Consider the following 25,129-nt stretch of genomic DNA (forward strand, 5'->3'; position numbering starts at 1 on the left):
AAAATTTTCAGTCTAAGTTCTCTGTTTAGGTATATATTTTACCGACTGTACTTTTGGTAGTAAGTGGTTTAAGTTAACCTTAGAAAATTGTATGTTTGTAATGATGTCCTGGTTTTAGAACAATATTATACTGGTAATGGGCTTTTTAACCATTTTTGGCTTTTAAATACTTTTCAATACACATAATTACTGAATAAACATCTTACCATGATATTGATTTATCAATCTCTGTCCAAATATTGTCTCATTTACCCAAACATTTAATATGAAACTTTCCTTACAAACATTTATTCACAAAAAAGAACAACTTTCTGTACGTCTTTCAATGTATATATTCAGTCTGAAATAACTAAAACATTGCATTTCTTTTCTTATTTCTCGTGATTGACATTGCATTTCATTTCATTTAAAGCGGTAAAGATATCTCAGTATTTACGTACATTTCTAAACACAAACACATTTTATTTAGTCGTTTATTATGAAAGAATTTATTATAACATTTCTCAGAAACTGCTTGGATTCCAACCGTGTAGTTTTACTTAGAAAATTCTTAGTAACAACTCGTTTCGTATTACTTTGGACTTACTTTATTTATAGAAATGTGAACTGACCTAAGCATTCATAACATACTAAGAAAATGAAAATAAATTGTGGAAAAATAATTATGTCACCCTGATCAATATTCGACCACGGCGGCCAGTTTCATTGAAACCAGCCAACTGTGCAGGACTTTGTTTATAGTGTACAAGTGTTTATAGAAATGCGAATTGACCTAAGCATTCATAACATACTAAGAAAATGAAAATAAATTGTGGAAAAATAATTATGTCACCCTGATCAATATTCGACCACGGCGGCCAGTTTCATTGAAACCAGCCAACTGTGCAGGACTTTGTTTATAGTGTACAAGTGTTTATAGAAATGCGAATTGACCTAAGCATTCATAACATACTAAGAAAATGAAAATAAATTGTGGAAAAATAATTATGTCACCCTGATCAATATTCGACCACGGCGGCCAGTTTCATTGAAACCAGCCAACTGTGCAGGACTTTGTTTATAGTGTACAAGTGTTTATAGAAATGCGAATTGACCTAAGCATTCATAACATACTAAGAAAATGAAAATAAATTGTGGAAAAATAATTATGTCACCCTGATCAATATTCGACCACGGCGGCCAGTTTCATTGAAACCAGCCAACTGTGCAGGACTTTGTTTATAGTGTACAAGTGTTTATAGAAATGCGAATTGACCTAAGCATTCATAACATACTAAGAAAATGAAAATAAATTGTGGAAAAATAATTATGTCACCCTGATCAATATTCGACCACGGCGGCCAGTTTCATTGAAACCAGCCAACTGTGCAGGACTTTGTTTATAGTGTACAAGTGTTTATAGAAATGCGAATTGACCTAAGCATTCATAACATACTAAGAAAATGAAAATAAATTGTGGAAAAATAATTATGTCACCCTGATCAATATTCGACCACGGCGGCCAGTTTCATTGAAACCAGCCAACTGTGCAGGACTTTGTTTATAGTGTACAAGTGTTTATAGAAATGCGAATTGACCTAAGCATTCATAACATACTAAGAAAATGAAAATAAATTGTGGAAAAATAATTATGTCACCCTGATCAATATTCGACCACGGCGGCCAGTTTCATTGAAACCAGCCAACTGTGCAGGACTTTGTTTATAGTGTACAAGTGTGCACAATACACAGGTACACTCTATATTTTCACTCTCATAGCCAGGTGGGACGGCTAACCCGACGCGACCAGAGAGTTCAGTCGCAGAACCGACGGCTCTTAGTGCTAAAAAAGAACTGAATTCAAGGTCTAACACCTTCTTTATTCTAGCCTTGTACCTAGTGTTAGATTGAAAAAATATTAGCTGCGGGCAATATGTTCGTTCCCTATTATCTGGACACGGAATTTTCTAACTAAAACTGTTTCTGTAAATGGTGAGCGTATTCAATATATAGTTTACTGTTTAATTACTTAACGGCATTTTTCCCCGGAATCCCGGGACGTTGTTAACGGCAGTATAAAAGCTGTATAAAATAAATTAAAATATTTACTAATAGAATTTAATTAAAATATTATACCGGTAGTAAAACATATCTTTAAACTACAAACCCCAATTTCAACCCTTGGGAAATTCTTTCAAAATTTAAGAAGTAACATTCCATGTTTTGCTATAACCCTTAAGGGTGGTACTAAGAGTTATCACCGACTGACAGGGACCTTGTTATTGAAATACTTCAGCTAAACTTTGTTAGCGTGTAGTTTGGTTAAATACCTTCTTGTCTAAAGGTACGATGTTTGAGGGGTTGAATTACTTGGCTATTTCCGTGAACACGATTAGGTGCAGGGTTGTTTTCGGGGGTAATTTTGAATTAGGTGTCTTGGATACAAATTGCTGGATTGACATTTTTGGAGTTTACGCTTGGATAGTGAGAATGAAAATTTTAGATAACATTTTGTATAATATAAGCTCTGTATTTGAAACTAGCTCAACTAACGTATAATTTAATTTTTGACTATTTTATTTGCATTGTTTGTTTTTTTTCAATAAGCACCTTATTCGTGCCAATAATATTCTAGTCATTCTCGAGTTTCACGCTTTGCAACTTATTTAGTGATTAGTTTTTATTTATTAAATATACAAAAAAAAAGAGCTTTGATTAGGACATTTGAGCAACATCATACACTATCTTTATCAAATCGGCTAATAAAATAACCTTAATCAGGTCACTCGTATTACTGGTCTTTTAGACAACATTTTCCATTTTGCAAGTCCTTTACTAATGGAAAAATGCTGAATATCGTCCCAAAACCTAATTTCGGCCCTTTTCCATTTTTTTCACCCAACGGGCATTCCTTTATGACTGGGACTTGGTATTAACTAGTAGCCGAATCGATTTTTAATACAATTCTGTCGAACTTTAATAGACGTACTATTTAAACTGCATATGTTAGAAATTGTGTGAGGATGTTTGTCAGTTGTATAGTTACAAGCATAGTACAAGCATTGTTTAGTGTCGAAACGATGACCGTGCGTATTTTCCGACTATCAAAATTACATTTATAATAATTTCGTCCCCTTCGCGCTAAGGCAGCATTGACGTGATTTTCCCAAAATTTTCAAACCATAAGACCCTTTAATCCAATAAATTGTACATTTAAGGAACCCCAAAATGTCAATCGGCGGGGTTCCGCAGTAGCAAATAAATAGCTTCCATCGAACCGCAGATTAGGGGTCCACGACATCCTTAGGGGTAGATTGGGGGCGCATTAGCATAATTAACTAAATTCTAAGTGCATTCGAACGAAAAATAAGATGGGTTATTTTAAGATGGGTTATTTTAAGTCGGTTATGGTTATGGTGTCGTAAATAATATAGGATTTGGTTTGTTCTTATGTATTTGATGATATACTCACAAGAAACTGTTAGGTCTGTTAGCACAGTGGTTAAGACATTACACTTAGAAACAAAAGGTCGTGTGATATATAGGTTCAAATTGTATTCATGGCATAACCAAGTAAGTCTGGAAACAAAGTTGTTTTCTGTAAGTTTACCTCAAATAAGCATCAATTACTTAGATTACTTATTTTTCTAAAGTTACCTGGTAATCGGAATTTTCTGAACCTCTCTAAATATCGGGCACATAACAGCTTTACGAGGAAAATAATTTAATATAATATTATAATATTTCAGCTTTACTATTGTAGAAGTACCAACACAAGTTGTATAGATTACAACCTTATTAAAAACCAGTAAAAAGTCTTGCCAAAGCCTTTCATAAGATATTTTTATCGTCAAGAATCCTATGCTTTGACATATACCTTCCCTACTTCCTTTATGAAGCAGGTATATAACAAAACGTATGTAATATATATTTATATATCATGTACAAAGGTTACGCTTGTAGCGGAGTTCAATTATTCAGCCCACACATCGTCAACTATTACCTTGAAATATTAGAGGAGTTTTACAATACCCGATGTTAAGATTTTTCTGATAACTTGTAGAATATTTGATGTTCTAAGAAGGCTTTGCGGATACTCGCGTATAGAAAAGAACACGAATTTTGGAGATTTATGCTGGATTTCGATAAAAACATATCTCAAAATTGGTTTTCTATTTTTTCGGATAAAATTATGTTCATCATTTGACTCAGTCACTTATAAATAATATAAATAATAAATTTAACCCATTACTGTCCCACTGCTGGGCAAGGGTCTCCTCCCGTAATTAGGGAGGGGTTAGGCCTGAGTCCACCACGCTGGCCAAGTGCAGGTAGGGGACTTTGCATGCCCTTAATAAATGTATTAAACAAATTGTAGGCATGCAAGGTTTCCTCACGATGTTTTCCTTCACCTTTGGAGCATGTGATATTATTTCTAATACACACATAACTTCGAAAACTCATTGGTGTGTTGCCTCGGGTTCGAACCTGCGACCACTTGCGTGGGAGGTGCCAACTTATACCACTCGGCTATCACTGCTCTTTATAAAAATTTATATGTATATATTATAAATAATAGTTACGCATTTTTTTTAATTTTTGATTTAAGAACATGATAATATTTTTTATATTTAAAGCAATAATATCCCTTCAAAATCTAGACGTTGTACAAAGGAATTTCCTGTATGGAAATTGAAACCAAGAAATGCCAATTTGCATCAATTCTTATGTAACAAAATCCTTGATGACAATACAATCACAAAAAATACAGTACATATAAAGTAAGTAGAATAGATATGCGATATCGTGTCGTACGCTTAAATAGCTCTTGCAAAATATCATGTTTGAGCTGCTACTGAGAATTTCCCATTTATCAATCAAATATCTGTGATCCGGAGCAGTGCATGCCGTAATAAGTTCTAGGGATCTATTCTGTTAGGCGGTATTATTAGCATACAGGGCACGAGAGAGAGACTATAGTATCTCTACGATAGTGCCCACATTGTGCTGTTAGCTGATGACGATTTTTGATAGCGTAGATCCAAGAGTGAGTTCTCGCTAGCTCTTCTCATAATACTCTACCCCCTTTCCTTGCTAGTGATAGATTCAGTAATTGTAACGACTATTATAAGTGTCAATACTTGACCTAAATGAATAAAGGATTTGATTTTGATTTTGACATGTACCTACACAGATGGTAAAATATATTTCGGTTGGGTTGCAATTGGGCTTCTCTAATTTTATTTAAGAATATATATACTAATATTATAAAGCTGAAGAGTTTGTTTGTTTGTTTGAACACGCTAATCTCAGGAACTACTGGTCCAATTTGAAAAGTTCTTTTTCCGTGTTTCCTCGATAAATGGGCTATCTAGCCCATTTATCGAGGAAGGCAGGCTATATAACATCACGCTACGACCAATAGGAGCAGAGTAGCAGTAAAAAATGTTACAAAAACGGGGAAAACTTTGACCCATTCTCTTATGTGACGCAAGCGAAGTTGCGCGGGTCAGCTAGTATTTAATATTTTATCATTGTTATATAATTATGTATGTATATTACTTATCTATATTTATGTACACTCAATTGTCCACATTGTTATTTATTTGTTACTATTTTCTCAACTTAATTTTCCTCCTTTTTATTTTAAACACCTATTTCATTTAATCTTTGCATCACCACAAGGTAGACTGGCAGAAAATGCCTTTGGCATTAAATCCGCCTTTATACAACTTTGTATAAGAAGTTTAAATAAATAAATAATTAAATAGTAGCCTGGAGTTTGGTATTGTGCCATGTATGTTCTGTATGTTGTAATAAACTCTCCCTCTATTACGTGAGACTAACATTGTAAAAGCAAAAGTGTGTGTTAGCCAGCTCTGCCTAACCTCCTATATCCATAGTTCCATACTAGTCCATACTTCTATACTTCCGTACTAATATTATAAATGCGAAAGTAACTCTGTCTGTCTGTTACTCAATCACGCCTAAACTACTTAACCAATTTGCATGAAATTTGCTATGGAGATATTTTGATACCCGAGAAAGGACATAGGCTACTTTTTACCGCGGGAAAATGACGCATTTCCATGGAAAAATTCGTGCGGCGGACGAAGTCGCGGGTAAAAGCCTGTGTCATATAACTATGTTCGCATCTTAAAGTAGAACAAGTTTAATATATCACAAACTTTTCAAGATCAGCAACACCATACAATTTCAATACATCTCTTAGAAGTCTATAATTAATAGTAGAGTCATTTGTATCGTGAGGTCATGACCTTGAGGGCTGAGGGGTGAGGGGTGACAGACAAATGGCAGTCTTCACGACTGCCTTTATTATTAAGGGGTGGACAGGCTCATCATTTAGAGAGAGCAGTTATTGATTTTCAGTTGAAAGATTTTTTTTGTTTTGATGGAGTATCCTATCTTATGAATAAGGGTGGGGCTGGTTTTCGACCTTCAAAATATCTTTCAGTTAGTTTATCAGAAGGAATTTTGATAGTTGTTTTGATGCATTTGCTGTCATTTCATTTGGCAAATAGTTTATCTGACACTTTTAATATGAACTGTCTAACTGAACCGGAATGTTTTTGTTTTGAACATAATAACTTATTTTATAGAATAGTTATAAATAAACATAAAATCTTTAAGTGAATGTATAGGTTAAGAAAATGTATTTTTCCACTTATGTGAACTTATTGTTATCATATTCTTGAATTTACCCGAGACTTTATTTATGTAGCAGATATACCGAAGGAAAAGTTTTTGGTGTGTTATTAAAGACAATAAACTACCTGAGTATCAAATCTCGTTAAAATCTGCTTAGTAATTTTAGCGTAAACAAATTACAAATATATCGATATTTGTAACTTAAAGTTTGTAGTTGCACTAAAACAAACTATCGTGCTTTTACCATTACTAATATTATCTTTCTTGGAAAATGGCTACAATACTTATTAAAATTAAAGCCTTCGGCCAAGAGTAATAACAATCATAAATCAAAATTGTCTTCAATTAAAAACATCTTAAACAAACCCAATCTATCAAACTCCAATCGTAATAAACTATTGAGAACTAATCTCAATGTTCTAGAATAATCTGGATCATCTAAACAATAGCGAAAGTAATTCCATAGTTTTAGGAGGTCTACTACAAATCGACGAAAATTTTGAGTTCTTACTATTGTACAAGCAATAGCTACTGTATGTACTATTATTAAATTTGACACACGGGAAATTTATAACATAAACTAGCTGACCCTGCAAACGTTGTTTTGCCATATAAATTTAAAAAAAAAATAGTGTTACTTAGGGGTATGAAAAATAGATGTTGGCCGATTCTCAGACATACTCAATATGCTCACGAAATTTCATAAGATACGATCAAACCGTTTCGGAGGAGTATGGCAACGAAAACTGTGACGCGAGAATTTTATATATTAGATAAATGTATACTTTTTCGCCCATTTGTATCTGGTTAAAGCTAGGATGATTATGTGTGTGCTTTCTAATAAAATACCCGTACTGTTTCTCCTGATTCTCTGCTGTCAGTACTAACGAGTTTCGAGAAGTGGACATTTCGAATATACTGCAAAAATAGTTCCTACACCGCGCACGTTAGAGGCACTGATTAGATTTTCGTACAAACTTCTCGATAGCTAGCCAGTTGTCAATAGTAGGTAGTGAAATTGACACATAAACATATTTGTAAAGACAACTCAGTGTGATAGCTTATTACAGAGCTAACCCGCCTAAAATTTGTATGGAAAGTGCAGTGGAAGACCTGGCTTTTTAAAGTCTTTTTGGCCGTGGCCAAAATAAGCAGTAACGCTTTTCAAACACTTACATCAAGTGCAAAGTCACAAACGAAAATGATCGTCTTTTCGTATCGAAGCCCACAAGTAGGCGTTCTGTTATGACAACGAACTCTTAATAGCTTCGTCAAATCATCTCGCTGCTCAAGTTTACCGGTGTTCATTTCATGTCGCTTTGATTCCGTGCCTCCATTGTTGTGATTTGAGGTGCTTCATGAATATATTTGATGATTTTATAGGAAATTTGTTTGAACAAGTCTATAGGAATAAGCGAGATTTATTGTTATAGATTGCAAATAAATGAAAAAAAAGATCTGAAATGAAACCCATGTAACTACTAGTTTAAACCAGACTTAATAATTTTTAAAGAGTTACAATATAAAATACCTGATATGTTATACAAAAAAATTAAAACGTACATTTATTGGTTAAAATAAATCTATACTAATATTATAAAGCTGAAGAGTTTGTTTGTTTGATTGTTTGTTTGTTTGTTTGAACGCGCTAATCTCAGGAACTACTGGTCCGATTTGAAAAATTCTTTCAGTGTTAAATAGCCCATTTATCGAGGAAGGTTATAGGCTATATAACATCACGCTACGGTCATTAGGAGCGGAGGAGTAACGAAAAATGTTATAAAAACGGGGAACATTTTTACCAATTCTCTTAGGTGACGCAAGCGAAGTTGCGCGGGTCAGCTTGTGTAGTATATAGTTTCTTGTCAGTGCTTTTCCCTGCTCCAGCTTCCAAACTAGTTGTCCATGAATTAGAGTTAACATTAAGCTAAGTATATTTTTTCATAGTTATATTTAATTGGCCGTAAGTCATTTTATTTCATTTCATTTTCATGTAAGATTTGTTGTAAATAATCTAATATGTGCGATTAAAACCTTCTATTCAAAAGCTTCGTTACAGCTTCTTTTTAAGATATATTTTTAAAATACTGCTCAAGAATATTTCACTGTTCTCACTGAAAACAGTAACAATCTTATTAATTTCAGTGGTTACAACGCCCGTCCGCTTTTGATAAGGCTCGTCTCGCTTCCCATAGTACAAGCTTCATAAAATTGTTTATTTTAGCTTTCATTTTGAATTGAACTGTTTTGTTACTGGAATAGGGCTTAATTAGGCATTAAATGGTTAGTTCTCCAAAAACACCATAAATAAGAAAACAATATAAGTTTAAGTATATGGGATATATTTATAATTCGTAAATGTGACATAACAATGCAATGGTGAAGGAAAACTTGCATATCTAAAATTAGTTTAATACATTTATTGAGGGCATGCAAAGTCCTCAACCCGCACTCGGCCAGCGTGATGGACTCAAGGCCTAAACTTTCTCATGTGACATTATTTATTTATATTTCCTTGGCAACATATCGCACCCTCAGTAATATAAAGGCACAATCCAAAATTATGGTAAACTGAGATTTGAAATCTTACAAGAAGCAGTAAGAGCGGGCGACGGGCGGAGGGAGTGTGAGAGAGACACAACTATAGTTGCCGAGTCATTATTGTTATTTTTCTCTCTCTGTCAGCGCTAACCGGTAGATAATTTGACTTTGTGCCCTTAGCATTTCAAATCTCAGTTTACCATAATTTTGGATTGTGCCTTTATATGACTGAGGGTGCGATATACAGTTATCGATATTTTAAAAACATCATGCTTTTTGCAAAATAATTTCCGAAATTTTCTCAGCAATCATAATAACAACAGCACTTGGTCGACCTCTAGGTATCGTAGGCATAATACTAGCATCTACAACCCACAGGTTCTTAAACCCTATAACTGTCCCATTACTATTGACCACAGAACCCATGGGACAACTGCCTACGAAATGATAAGCACTACAAGTCAGAGTTAAAATATAACACTCCCAATATTTATCAGAGCCATATTGAAAAGATGTACATTCTGGAAGGTCCATACCAACCAACGTAGCACCAATTTCCTTAAAATATTTCGTATCACCTAATTTAACGAAATCTTTAACAAACTTCTTCATATCTTCCAAGTCTCTTTTATTTTTGTAGTAATTAGTAGTGATCAAAGGATCGTCGAAAGGGTTAGTACTTCTCAAGCGAATATGACCTTTAGAAGAAGGATGCATATGGGCTAAAGTTGTGTACATAGAATCTCGTGATTTGACCTGCTTCTGCCAGCGATCGCAAATGTCATTTCGGTAACCGAAAAATGCTTTGCAAACAAAAGTTAAGTACGGTGTATCATGTTGAAGAATAAAATTGTAAGTTTGATAGTTTGGACAAGATTGAGATTTGTTTAAAGCTACAGATCCGACTATTATTGGGAACGGAATCCTTGTCGGGTCTAGCAAGAAGGCTGACGGGGAAGGAATGGGTAAAGGGTATCTTTTCACTTTATGAACTAATGTGACTGACTGATGATCTCTTAAAGTCTTTCCTACTGGTAAATTAGCTTTTACATCTATATTCAATTCTTTTAAATGGTCTTCTGGGCCTATACCAGATAGCATCAGCAGTTGCGGAGTGTTGAAAACCCCAGCACATATAATAATTTCTTTCTTAGCTCTGAATGTGTAAGTTTTTCCTTTAAAAACTGCTGTGACGGCCACAGCGACGTTATTTTCAAAAATTATCTTTGTTACTCGAGTTTTTTTGGACACGTAGAAATTTGGATAGAATTTAATTGGTTTAAGGTACGACCATGCAGGGGTCTGTCTTTTTCTATCAGCAACTGTATACAAAGGTTGTGTATATCCTACACTAACATTAGCGGTTAAATCTAATTCAATATTATTACCAATTTCTGCAAAGGAGTCCATATAATTCTTGACTTCATCATCAAACGGTTCTCTGTTCACTCCTAAAGGACCATTTCTGCCGTGGTAATCAGGATATCTTGTTAAAACTTCATTATCGCGAAGTCCTTCAGCTTTGATAAAGTATTTTAACACATTTTCATATTTCCAAGATGCGTCTTTGGTTATTCTCGCCCAGCAGTCATAGTCAGTAGCTGTTCCTCTAAGGTACATGTAATGGTTGAGAGAAGCACTGCCGCCTAACATTTTTCCGGCAGTGATCATGGTATGTCCTCCTTGCCCTGATGCCGCGTAGTTGTCTGGAGTTGATGTGTAGTTGTAGTCTACGTAGGAAGCTGGTAGGAGATCAAAGAATTCTGGTAACTGTAAAGACATATGGTATTAATAGCAAGAAGGTATGTTTCATTTGAAAAACCGTGCAGGAGATTGTTAATATTAGTCCAGTATGAAGACAATGTTATACATATACACATTGTCTTTACTGCTACTTACGTACTACTTCAAGTACTTGGCTACTACATCTATACGTTTACTTAGTATATCCTCACTACCACAAACCTTTGTATTTCGATACGTTAAGTGAGGGGTCAGACGCATGACTGTTTTTCCAGCTTTCCGAGGCTCGAAAGTCGTTGTTATCAATACCCTGGGTAATTTTTAAGAAATACCCAAGATTAACTTCCCTTGGCCCAGCCTGGGTGCGACAAATAGACTGCCGATGCGCAACAGAGACCATTCTAATTTAACGTGAAATAATATTATACTAAAATTAGTAAGAACATTTACCATAGCAGTAATAGGCGGATCGTCTCCAGCCTCTATCATGAACACGGTGTTGTTCCTCCCTTCAGCAAGTCTTCGCGCCACCACGCACCCTGCTGTCCCACCACCTACTACTATGTAATCGTACTCGGCATCGTCTAGACAAAAATATACATGATTACGAGATGATCCCGCGAATGATTTGCCATATTAATTATGGTCTAGAAAAGTCTGAGACCTGCCAAATGTTCACAAAATATAAATTGCAATCCCTCCAGTATTTTTAAGGATCACTCCTGTTATAGTAAAAAAATGGTAATATCCCCTCATAATAATATCGCCATTTGCAGTATTCTATATATTATTATTATGGGGCTAGTTACCAAACTATGGGTTACTATTGAAAAATATTATAAGCGAAATAAGAAAAGACTAATAATAGCACTTTTACTGACTCGGAAATCGTACCTAAGACCTCGTGATCAGCAGACGTACCACCACCGAAGCAGTCCTGTCAGTCAGTCACTACCTATTCTATCTATCTCTCTTCACATTAATTTTAAACTGGCTTAGTGCTACATAATTATTTATCAACTCTTACCTTCGATTATTGCCTGTTTCGGAAACAAGATACCATCAAGTCCAGTGGCTGCTAACAGGGTCATAGGAATTTGGACTGTCCTCAGAAACCCCACTGATGTCGCAGATCCCATGGTTGCTGAAAATACACTATTATTAGTTGATATTGACGTGAATTGTTATTATATTATTATGAAAATAGTAACTTAAATTTTAACTGTAAAAAAGACAAGTCTAAAGACAAAGTTAGACAACTTACAAACATACAAATAACAGATACAAAGCTATAAAATATTTGGTCCAGGTCCTCAACTATCTTTAAGCCAAATTTCGTTAAAATTGATGCAGTTATGCGTTACAAACACAGATTTTTAGTAACTTTCAAAGTTTGGAAATTCTTCTTCGATAATATTAAGTCCTCAAACCATTAAAACGTCTTTTGGATTATATTTTAATACAGCTACATAAATGACCTACATGAATACAATTAATGCTAAGAACAGTCAATAAAAAAGATAAAAATAAACGGTTTTTATATAAAAAATAAACTAATTTGTTTTCTAAACACAATTTATCGCACATTGTATTTTGTTATCACGGGTAATGTAGGTCAGTTTATTAAAACTAGTTTGTAGCTATGATAACAGATTGAAGCCTATTGGAGAACATACGAGAACTGTGTTTTTTTTCTGTTTCTTTGTACGAGCAACCACCTTTTCCAAATCGGTCAAAAAAAATATGTCAATTACAAATCCGGCGTACTTCGTACGAAGTTTACGACACAAAACAATATTTTAAATTGAATTGAAATTGTTAACTTAAGCAACGTTTTTACGGATTAGAATAAGATGGGTGGTTTATTTAATGACAACACAGTGTCTGCAATTTGGTCTGATTGGACGATAAATCATCGGTTATTTGCTATTCCTATGTGATATGACCCCTTTTATACAAAAGGACGTACGCTGAGGTTGTAAAAACACATGAAAGTAGGACTACAAAGGCATTGAAGAAACAGTTGCCGTAAAATAGTTCAAATAAAAAAAAGACATTTTACTTACCAATGCACTTTAATTTTCAAAACGAACTTATGTATCTCTCTACCAGTATTTTGAAAATAATTGTTTATTTTGAAGAATTTTCTTTTTATATATAGGATAACATTGTCCTAGAAAAAATGTAAAAAAAATTGAGCGATTTTTGTAATTGGATAGTTTTTCATTTTATGTTATCTTATAGTAAATGCGGTCAAGGATTCGAGTCCCAGAATGAGAAATGCAATTTTTTACTGTATTTTTAAAAGGGCAAGGTAGAACAGTGCATTTGCTACGTTATGTACTATGTTCGATTCCGATAGGAATCAAATCTGTTAATATTTTTATTTAGAAAACGTATTTATGTATTAAAGGTTATGCAAGCGTGTTTCTATTTCCTAAAAAAATCTGGTGGTGAATGAACTAGCTAGTACATACTTACATACGTATACCAATGACGCCTTTTTTATTCTTAAGTAAGTAGAAACTAAAGAACTAGCTAGCTAACTACTAGCTATTTGACACAACGTATTGGTTTTGATTCCTAAATTTGTTATTTTTTTATGTATTCATATATTTTTTGAGTTATATTTTTTATTATTCATTATTCTCGAAGACAGAAGTTGGGCAAAGTGTCCATAGAATCGTCTCCTTTCACATAGGACTTACAATCACAACGGAATCGTGTATACGCTCTGTCTACACCTCCAGTTTTAACATATACTTATTTTATAAAGCATTTCGTAATCGTCATTTTATAATCACATGATAACATATTATGTATTTTTGTTTGTCAAAGTATTTTGAGAGAATAAGGCCGCCATAACAGTGTTATCAGTTAATGGTGTTTACAAACAAACAAACAAACCCGAGGTCTATTCAACGATATAAATAGAGACACAGAAATCATGAGATATCAATCTGAAGAAAATAATTGGACTAGAAATAAAAATATTTTGTACAAAAAAAATTGTTTTGAGATTTTGGGAGACTGTGATACTAAGGTAAGTTTGTTTAAGCACACTATATTCGATTCTTTTTCTTATCGTTTGGAAGAAAGGCTAGGCTAATATAATATTTTAAGTATCTCAAACATATCACATCAAATTCAACGTTTTTTTAGTTTTCCATCTATACGTCATTGGGAAAAAACAACCGAAATCGAAAAACATCTGTTTTAGATAAATAAATAGTAAAAAAAAATGCAATTCATTCGACACAACACATGTAATTAAAATTTATTCAGTATGATGTGTAAATAGATTTACTTATATAAAATATTGAAAGTAATACAAAAAAAAATCTATTTTTAGATTTTTTTTTTATTCTACAGTTACTTATTTCTGCCTCTGAACTGACGCAGTGTGAACACGACGGCTAGGATTTGATTTTCATGCAAAGGATTATACATAATCGGTCTCTTCTAACTTATTTTAGAATATAAAAGAATAGTATTCAGAAAGGAGATCGGCAGATTTCGTACAGCTTAAAGTTGGTGTTGTTTCGTTACAGAATTTGTACCACTTATTAAGGGGACTAAGTCAATTATTTTTATATGGGAGTATTATTTTTAGAAGTCCGGATTAATTAATAATTAAGGTAGAAAAATTTGATAAATTACATAATATTTTTTGGTCTATGGCTTATATTTGTCATATTTGTTTGTTATATTTGACAACTAAAGAAAAAGAAAATCTCGTGAGATGTCACTGTTAGTCTGACGTCTACGCATCCGTGTTGTTTTGGATTGTAGTTTTGACAGCATCTGAGCAATTTAGCGAACTATCGGGGCTTCTTAAAATGGACATAACTATTACCTCCCAACTTTTAAAAATATAAGAATTTTATAATATGCTTGTTTATCATATTAGCTATCAATTAAAACAAAAAGTAAACCTAAACATGACATTTTATAAGCTGTACGAATTCTTCATACAAACCTGCCGTTCGCCTTTGTAAAGTGTCCAGTTTATACTAATAGGTACTTTTCCACACTATGGTACTACAATAAAACAGGGATTTCGCATACCTCTATTGCACCTTGGGATATAACAGGCGTGGAAGTTATCTATTCAATTACTAATATTGTTTAGACGTCTGTTACTAAGTTATTATACGTTACAGACCCGAGCACCATGGGTACGGGAACATCGACAGCAGCTATACAAGCGCTGCAGATACCATTCACTCTGCTAACTACCCTCGGCATCGATGGCGGAGACTTCCTCTGGCCTGCACAGACCCAACTAAGAAGTAAGTATTACTGTTATTTCTAAATATTATTTCTATAACAGTGGAGCAGTGATAGCCGAGTGGTATAAGTTGATACCTCGCAAGCAAGTGGTCGCACCCGAAGCAACGCACCAATGACTTTTTGAAGTTATGTGTGTATTAGAAATCATTATCACATGCATAAACATCTATAAATCTCTGTTCTCGGGAGGGAGACCAAGAGGGAGACCCAAAATCACGTGGACAGAAGTTTTGTAGGATGTTTTGCGAGGCATGAAGGCATGTAAGGTTGAGGAAGACGACGTCAAGGATAGAGAAAAGTGGAGGGAGAGTGTAAGGAAGGCCGACCCCACCACCATTTGGGACTAATAGCTGATTTCATACTTTGCCATATTTGGTGCAAAGGACCTTCAGTTGATAATACTACCCGCCTGATTATTTGATTTTCTTTTCTTATTAGTACGTCCCGGAGTTTCTCTTATTATTAAATAAAACATTTATTTCAGATAATACGGCATACGACTACTTAGTGGTCGGTGGTGGTAGTGCAGGATGTGTGGTCGCAACGAGACTAGCTGAAGATCAAAGGAATAGTGTTCTGATGTTGGAGTATGGAGGGAATCCGCCTATAACTGCTGTGGTAAGAAAACGTTTTATTCAAATATTTCATAATTTATTTACTAAGATAACGATAAAACAATAAAATAGAATTAAACACTACAAATATTTTCAACACTGAGATTATGTTTTCTCGCCATTTATCGAGACAACAGTCACTTAAAAAGATTTAAGAATCGGATAAGTAAAAACCATCATCATTCGTATAAAGAGTATTTTCAAAAAAACCAAAACGAAAAATCCATGTAAAATAAATATCTCGAAAATAATATTTACTCTTTGCTTATTCAGAAGTGCCAAAATAAATTAGTGATCATATTTTTAGCTGCCCGGACTATTCAGCACACTACCGAAGACACCAGTGGATTACAACTACAAGTCAACTTACGACCCCTACGCCGCCCGAAGTGAAGGAAACTATACTTCAATGACTGCTGGAAAAATGCTAGGAGGTTCCGATTCACTGAACTACCTAGCCCATACGAGAGGATGCCCAACTGACTTCGACGACTGGGCAGATATAACAGGAGACCCATCTTGGAAATACGAAAACGTACTCAAATACTTCATCAAAAGTGAACGGCTTGAAGACGATGAAATTTTAAGAAAATACCCTCAATATCATGGAACGAAAGGACCTATGGGACTGTCACGACAAACTACAAACAAAGCGAAGAAAATCTTAGAGTCGTTTGCTGCAACTGGTCATCCTACTGTACTAGATTTGAACTACCCAGAAACATCTAACGGGTATTCCCAACCACAGTATATGATAGCCGAAAATAAAAGGCAGACGCCTGCTTTATCTTATTTAAGCAGAGTTAAGGACTTTCCTAACTTTCACGTATCGAAAAATACTAAAGTTACTAAGATCCTTTTTAATGGAAACAGGGCTGTGGGTATCCAAGCTGTTTATAAAAGAAAAACGTATACGTTCTGGGCTAATAAAGAAGTTATTCTAAGTGCTGGTGTGTTTAGCACTCCTCAGATACTGATGCTGTCTGGAGTAGGCCCTAAAGACCATCTACAGTCCAAAGGAATCGAGGTCATTGCCGATTTGCCAGTTGGAGATTCTTTCACAGACCACGTAGCTACATCGCTAGTGTACAGAATGCAGAAATACCGTCTACCAATCGCTAATCCAGCTGATTTGATCATGGATCCAACCAAAATCTCTTTACCTTTAATCGTCGGTTCAGTAGCGTTTGACAAGGAGGCAACCTGCCCTGTGTATCAAGCTTATTGTCTACTCTTCCCCCATGATTCTCCAGCTCTCGCTTTATCCTGTCAAAATAGTTTTGGATATCGTGAAGATATTTGTAATAGATTTCAAAAACAAGCGGCTGGCAGCGAAGTCCTTTACGCTTTCCTTTCAAACCTCGTACCGAAATCAAAAGGAACTATTCGTTTAAACACGACTAATCCTTTCGACAATCCAATAATTGCTACAGGCTATCTAACTGATAGTGAAGATTTAGACACCCTAGTCCAAATGGTAGAAGATCATATCCAAGTATTAGACACTCCATATTTCAGGCAATTAGGAGCTAAAGTGATTGGTCTGGACTTACCTGAATGTGCTAACAAGAGGCAAGGTTCTAGAGAATTTTGGAGATGCTATGTTGAAAATATGGTAACATCTTCTTACCATTATACAGGAACCTGCTCCATGGGTACTGTGGTTGATAGTAACCTGAAGGTTAAAGGTTTAGAAAGATTAAGGGTTATAGATGCAAGTGTGATACCTAATGGAGGTCCTAAAGGTGCGCCCAGTGCGGCCGTTATCATGTTAGCGGAGAAAGGAGCTGATTTTATTAAAAGTGAATCTTATTATTGATTTGTTTTGATTATGTTTGGTTTAATAAATTGTTGATGGCATTTGAACTCTATATTTTATTTTGATATATCACTACACCCCATTGTAAGTTGAAAACGACTATGGCGCAATTGTAATAGTGGCCGATGTGTTTCTTTTATAGGATCAAAGGTCAAAGGTTCCTTTTAAACTTGTAACTGCTAGATTAACTAGTATAATTTCTCAGAGACTTATTTTTTCTTATTCTTTATTGTAAACTATACTTTCTATTAAGAACAGTTTAACCACAATTTCATGATAGTATATAATTTTTCACTATAACGTTTAGTAAGATTTTTTAATTTTCTAGCTTCCTGGATTATTCGTGGCTCTCCCAAAAACCAAATTCGACTACAACTACCGATCCACCTTCGATCCTTACGCTGCAAGAAGTCAAGGGAACTACACGACACTGACAGCAGGAAAAATGCTTGGAGGCTGTGACTCTTTGAACCATCTCATTCACACACGAGGATGTCCACAAGATTTCGATAATTGGGTGGAGATAACTGGAGACGAATCATGGAAATATCAAAACATACTAAAATATTTCATCAAAAGTGAAAACCTGGATGATGAAGAAATTATCAAAAAATACCCAGAATATCACGGTACTAAAGGTCCTATGGGTCTTTCAAGGGAAACTACGGATAAAGTGACAAATTACTTAGAAGCTTTTGCTAAAATAGGTCACCCTACGGTCTTAGACCTTAATTCACCTGAAACGCCAAAAGGTTATTCCCAACCGCAATACATGATAGATGACAACAAACGTCAAACGCCTGCTTTTTCATATCTTAGAAGAGTTAAAGATAATGAAAATTTTCATGTTTCGAAATATACTAAAGTTACTAAGATTATATTTAACGTTACGACAGCTATAGGCGTACAAGCGGTATATAAAGGAAAGATTTATAATTTATTTGCCAAAAAAGAAGTTATTTTAAGTGCTGGTGTTTTCAATACACCACAATTATTAATGTTGTCTGGTATAGGGCCAAGAGACCATCTCCATTCAAAAGAAATCGACGTATTATCTGATCTACCAGTAGGTAATTCATTCACAGATCAAGTGACTACAATATTGGTATATAAAACTCAGAAACATCTTCTCCCTGTACCAAATCCTATAGAATTAGCAGCTAATCCTTCTAAACTACCATTTCCCGTGATAACCGGTTCGGTTGCAATAAATAACTCCCAGTTATGTCCTGATTACCAGACGTATGGTCTCTTACTGCCGCATGATACACCTCAACTAACGTTAGTTTGCCATAACACTTTCTGGTATCGAAAAGATATCTGCGATAGGCTTCAAAAAGAAGCCGCTACCCGAGATACCTTGTTCACGATCCTAGCTAATTTGGTTCCAAAATCTAGAGGTACAGTTAGATTAAATTCTACCAATCCTTTTGATGACCCTATTATCACCACTGGCTTTTTAACTGACAAACAAGATGTTGAAAATATGGCTGATTATATTATCAATCACAAAAGGGTTTTAAACACTCCTTTCTTTAGACAAATGGGAGCTGAATTGATTGGTTTGAAGTTACCTGAATGTAGAAGTAGAAGACCGGGGTCTCGTGATTTTTGGAGGTGTTACGTCACAAATATGGCAGTCACAGCGTATCACTATACAGGTACTTGTGCTATAGGTAGTGTAGTTGATAGTACACTCAAAGTAAAAGGTTTCGATAGGCTTAGAGTGATTGATGCTTCTGTCATTCCTAGTCCACCTAAAGGAGCTCCCAATGCTGCTGTTATAATGATAGCAGAGAAAGCGGCTGATATGATTAAGAGCGAACCTTATTATTAATGTGGAAGTAATAAATGTGATAGAAAAAATTGTGTTATTTATTTATCTGAGCATTTTTGGCGATGCTGTTTTAAGATGTAAACCACAGTCACGACTTCGAACATGTTCTAAATACATTTTATTCTTGCGTTCCTTATTAGCATTATATTTGCTGACAGGCACATATACATCAGTGTACCTGTAGCGTAAAGGTCTATCAAAGAAGACATGAATCTCAGCCGTTCTAGAGGTTTTCTATCAAACAATACTCTGTAATTGACCAGAGTTAGGAAGTTAAAGCGAGGCGCCCATAGCCAGCTGCGCTTACCGATCGGTATAAGATCTGTGGGTTAAGCAAACCTTGGCGCGGTCATTCGATGGGTGACCGCCTAGTAGTATTCTAGTGGTACTGGGCGTGGATGGCACGTAAAAAGTTGGTCCCGTTGTTTTCAATTAAGATAACAGTCGTTAAGCCACGTCAAAGGCCTTCAGGCGGCTTAAACAACTTTGACACTAGGTTGACCACTAGGAATACGAATATTCTTTATATTTAAGCCTTATTTATAATAATAATAAATAAGGAAGTTGAAGTCACAGACCTCCGTAAAACAGCCTGCTTGGGCATGGCATCGAATTGACAGCTCAATTTCGACTTGCATTAGCTATTTTTACCATAAAAAAGATTGAGAAAATGTCTCTCAATATGAAAGCAATGTCAGGAGTAAATTCTTGTTGAGTACATTACCGAAAAATATTTAAACAATTGGTGAATTATGATAAGTTAGCAGACATGTTTATATAGTTCTAGAAAAAGTGACATCATGAAATGCATAATTTATATGAATTTAATTACTGTAATTTCTATCTTAAGTGTATTTCGACAGCTGCTTTGTGATACTATAATATGTTATCAGCACTATAAATAAAAATTCCGACTAATCGTAGATATAAGCGATTAATAATCGCATTGATTTTATGGGTTTCTGATTTGATTTGCGCCGAGTAACTTTATGTGTCGGAATGTAACCGCAAGCCGTTGCAAATTAAAAACAAATCATTCTTAAAATAATTCTTCAACAGAAAAAACCGACGTTTACGTAAAAAGAAATAAGTATTTTCAAGGTTAAAACGTAAGTACTAGTTAGATTCGATCGAATTTTCTCTAACGGTGAAGGAAAACCTTGCATGCCTCAAAGTTTTTTAATTTTTTTTTGTGTTATTCAAAGTCCTTAAGTAAGTTTATATAGAAAGACCCTTGTCCTACAGTAGGGCAGTAATGAATTAAAATATTTTTTTGACGAATAAAATTTACTATCCTACCTTCGTCATTCTATAATTTTATTACCTATATATCACGAATTTTATATACTAGATAAGGACAAACAAAAACTATAAAACATGACGCACTTTATAATTATCAGTCATTTCTAGTACTATACTCTTATAGTTCAGTTATATCAATGAATATACAGTGTTTTAGAAAGAAACGAATATTGCAAATTTGTTTTTACATAAGGTCATTGACCCGAGTAGTGTTTACCAAATTACGGTAATTTTCCTCGTATGATATGAATTGTGTTTTTAAATTCTGTGCTAATAATAGAAAACAATTAGAAATAACTAGTCTTTACCCGCGACTTTGTGCGTGTGAAAAGATTTTCTGGGATAAAAAGTATTTAAAGTGATAATCTAGGTAATAAACTATCTGTGTGCAAGGTTTCATCAAAATCTGTACAGTAGTTTTAACGTGATTGTGTAACAAACATCTATCGGAAAATATTTTTCGCACTAGTTTTGATGATAAATAAACCTTGTATGCCAAAGATATCTAACGGTTCTTTAAGGGATGTCTTCCCAAGTGATTTCTTCACTGTCTTCAATCCCTCTCTCATTACGGGATTAGGTTTGAAGAAAAGAAAGCTATTTTTATTGGATAAGCAATTAAAAAAGTGTTAAATGTGTCTGTGATGGAAGATACACATAAACAAAACTAGTCTTTTGCGAAACCTCTTACTAACTTAACTAAAAAGCAATTGTGAAATTTTCTGTTTTGAAAAATAATCAAAATTTTCCTTATATTCTTCGAAGCATTTAAATACCTATAATTTTAAACAAAATCAATATATTGATTGTATAATACACATTTAAACAATGAAAATAATCTTGCCTTCTTCCGTCTTCAGTGTGAATTCGCCTTTGCTTTATAATATTAATAAATTATTTAAGTCTAATGTAAACACAGCCTAGCGATTGATATATAAGGCATAATTCAACTCAGCTGTTTATCAATTGAGCTAGAATATTCTACAAGTGCTGTATTATAAGTCATAGTAGTAATAAAAGAAAGTTTGGTGAGTATTCTATTTTTATATAAACGAATCTATTTTTGTTTCATGCTGACCCATTGATCCATTCATTATAATTTTGGCAAAAATAAGTATTTATTTTTAAATTAATAGGCCAATGTTTGACTGCAGGGGGACTATAATGTATCGTAGTTGATAACTATTTGAAAGCCGTTATGGTGTACATTGTTTTCTCACTTAGATTATAGTGATTTACACTTCACGTCAAAGCAGCAATGTACTGAATAGGGACCATCAATTTGACGTACTCTAGTAGTTAGATTGGTACAGAGAAATGTTCGCATTTGGAATATTAGTAATATAGTTATTTCCTATTCGACAATTTTTTTCAAACCTTTATAAGTTAAAGATACTTCGTTTACGCTTTTAGAAGCAGAAACAATGGAAGTTCGTCTATTCTTGGCGTTGCTATGTATAGTTGGGACAAATGCATTGGTCACTTATCCTTCCCAGGCTGACCTAGAAGGTATGTACTGTATTTAAATTTTAGATAATCTTTTAATGATAGTTTCCGTGGCCCTAAACTGCCACTGCGTTAAGAAGAAGATATAGTTAATAACTTTGTATTACTACTTGATGCAGGTCTGGTTCTATTTTGAATACATTGTTTTGCACGTAAAACCAATATTTTTACTTGAGAAAATAGGTTTTCATGTAAAAAAATAAAATAGATTTGTACCTTTCTTTTGTAAAGGCCTTTGGGCATACCCTCCTTCATTCCAGAAGTAGATTCTTGTCCAGCAGTGTAACATATAATGAGCTATATTTATATTTTCTTTTTTCTATTATTTGTATGTTTGTATACGCTATTAAATTCCAACTGCTTGCAGATAATGCTTCATACGACTACATAGTCGTGGGTGGTGGGACGGCAGGATGCGTGGTTGCCACCAGATTGGCAGAAGAAGGGGATTGTACCGTTATGATGCTGGAAGCTGGAGGGGATCCACCTGCTAATGCTCTTGTAAGTTTCTTTTAAATGATCTTTTTTCTGTTTAAATAACATGTAAATCTCAAGTGCCAGGTTTTTCTATTCAAATTCAAAATCAAAATATCCTTTATTTCGTAAACTTCGTACAAAACATTTGAAATAGTCATATATTTTTTTAGTATCATATTTAACTTTAGCATACCTTTTCATGAAAAAATCATCTAAATTGCTTCAGTAGTTTAGGCGTGAAAGCATAGCAGAACGATTGACATAATTTTGCATTTGTCATATTATTATATCGTAAATAAAAACTAACTTTTTTATTATCTTTAGCTGGCCGGTACATTCTCCACTCTACCAAAATTACCATCGGACTACGACTACCAATCCATTTACAATCCTTACTCCGCCGGCAGTCAAGGAAACTACTCCACATTGACATCAGGCAAGATGCTCGGAGGAAGTGCTTCCATGAACCATTTCATACACACCAGGGGATGTCCAGAAGACTTTGACAACTGGGCCGAAATATCCGGCGAAACATGTTGGAAATATGACAATGTTCTATCATACTTCATGAAAAGTGAGACTTTAAATGATAAAGAAATCCTCGCTAAATATCCTCAATACCACGGCACTGAAGGTCCCATGGGAATTTCAAGACAAACTTCAAGGAAAACCAAAAAATATTTAGAGTCTTTCAACGAAGTGGGGTATGCTACTGTCCTAGATTTAAATGCTGCAGACACACCTAAAGGATACACACAAACACAGTACATGTTAGCTAACAAACTTAGACAAACGCCCGCAGTTTCATATCTTAGTAGAGTCAAACATAATTCCAACTTTTTCGTTTCCAAAAATACTAAAGGCGTTAAGATTATTTTCAACGGTACTACTGCTATTGGAGTAGAAGCTGTTTATAGAGGGAAAACGTATCAATTATATGCTAATAAAGAGGTGATTATAAGTGCTGGGGTTTTCAACACTCCCCAGTTATTAATGTTGTCAGGTATAGGACCAAAAGACCATTTGACGTCGTTAGGTATTGACTGCTTACTCGATTTACCAGTAGGCGATGGATACACAGACCAAGCAGCTGTCATGTTGGTTTATAAAACGGTGAAATACTTTCTCCCTGTTCCAAATCCTTTAGACTTGATTTCTGATCCTACAAAGATCCCTTTTCCAGTAATCGTAGGTGCTGTTGCATTGAATAATTCACAAACATGTGCTGATTATCAAGACTTTAATCTTTTGTTGCCTCATGACACGCCACAGTTGCTTGCCGCTTGTCGACAAACCTTCTGGTATAGAACAGACATTTGCGCAAAATTGGAGCTAGAAGCTGCTGCTAGAGATATAATGTTCACTTTACTAGTCAATTTGATACCAAAATCTAAAGGTTCCATCCGTTTAGAAAGCTCAGATCCGTTTGGAAACTTACTCATAGATACAGGGTTCCTAAAAGAAGAAGAAGATTTGAAGAATATGGTTGCGTTCGTCAAAAATCATATAAGGATTCTTAAAACAAAATTCTTCTTGAAAAATGATGCTGACTTACTCGATCTTGATTTATATGAATGTAAAGATAAGGAACAGTATTCTCAAGATTTCTGGGAATGTTTTGTTAGAAATAGGGTAGTTAGTCCTTTCCATTATACCAGTACCTGTGAGATGGGTAAAGTTGTTGATGGTCGTTTGAAGGTCAAAGGGTGTGAAAACCTTAGGGTTGTAGATGCTAGTGTTATTCCTAGCACACCTAAGGCTGCGCCGAATGCCGCAGTCATAATGCTGGCTGAGTTAGGAGCTGATTTTATTAAAGGTAAAGGAAGTTGTTAATGTATTTTTAAGTAATAAATAATGTGAACAAATGGAATAGTATTTTTTTTGTTTTTCCTACATCTATACTAATATTGTAAAGTTGAAGAGATTTTGTTTGAACGCGCTAATCTCAGAAACTACAGGTCCGATTTAAAAAAATATTTTACTGTTCGATAGTCACCACGCTACAACCAATAGGAGCAGGATACCAGCAAAAAATGTTACAAAAACGGGGAAAATTTTGACCCATTCTCTTATGTGACGCAAGCGAAGTTGCGCGAGTCAGCTAGTCGTTATTTATGTATTTGAGGAATTATAGCCAGTCACCATTGGCTTAAATACATAAGAACGAAATTTTGGCCGCTTTTTTTGTTTCTTTTATGATATGATATCATACCTGTAATACACTAGTCGTATGCAGAGGTGTATAAAGTACATCAACTCTTAGTCTGTTGATATACATATACCGGGCACGTTACCGAACTCTAGGCTGCTATATTTTAGAATAGACATGCCGAAAACTTTTGGAAAAAT

At 34.6% G+C, this 25,129-nt stretch overlaps 3 protein-coding genes across 3 annotated transcripts; all 3 read left to right on the top strand.

The window, feature by feature from the left end:
- Nucleotides 1-15,106: 15,106 nt before the first annotated feature.
- Nucleotides 15,107-18,092, top strand: LOC142984076 (ecdysone oxidase-like). Its single transcript, XM_076131387.1, has 4 exons — nucleotides 15,107-15,224; nucleotides 15,710-15,843; nucleotides 16,147-17,609; nucleotides 17,987-18,092. Exons 1-4 carry the CDS (start codon nucleotides 15,107-15,109, stop codon nucleotides 18,090-18,092), a joined length of 1,821 nt encoding a protein of 606 aa, XP_075987502.1.
- Nucleotides 18,093-18,103: 11 nt separating this feature from the next.
- Nucleotides 18,104-19,495, top strand: LOC142984077 (ecdysone oxidase-like). The gene is made up of 2 exons (XM_076131388.1): nucleotides 18,104-18,410; nucleotides 18,672-19,495. Exons 1-2 carry the CDS (start codon nucleotides 18,104-18,106, stop codon nucleotides 19,493-19,495), a joined length of 1,131 nt encoding a protein of 376 aa, XP_075987503.1.
- Nucleotides 19,496-21,688: 2,193 nt separating this feature from the next.
- Nucleotides 21,689-24,618, top strand: LOC142984265 (ecdysone oxidase-like). Its single transcript, XM_076131740.1, has 4 exons — nucleotides 21,689-21,825; nucleotides 22,211-22,306; nucleotides 22,671-22,804; nucleotides 23,105-24,618. Exons 2-4 carry the CDS (start codon nucleotides 22,222-22,224, stop codon nucleotides 24,611-24,613), a joined length of 1,728 nt encoding a protein of 575 aa, XP_075987855.1. The 5' UTR covers nucleotides 21,689-21,825; nucleotides 22,211-22,221; the 3' UTR covers nucleotides 24,614-24,618.
- The last annotated feature ends 511 nt before the right edge of the window (nucleotides 24,619-25,129 follow it).

Source organism: Anticarsia gemmatalis, chromosome 26 (genome assembly GCF_050436995.1).
Source record: "Anticarsia gemmatalis isolate Benzon Research Colony breed Stoneville strain chromosome 26, ilAntGemm2 primary, whole genome shotgun sequence".
In the NCBI taxonomy this organism is placed as follows: Eukaryota; Metazoa; Arthropoda; class Insecta; order Lepidoptera; family Erebidae; genus Anticarsia; species Anticarsia gemmatalis.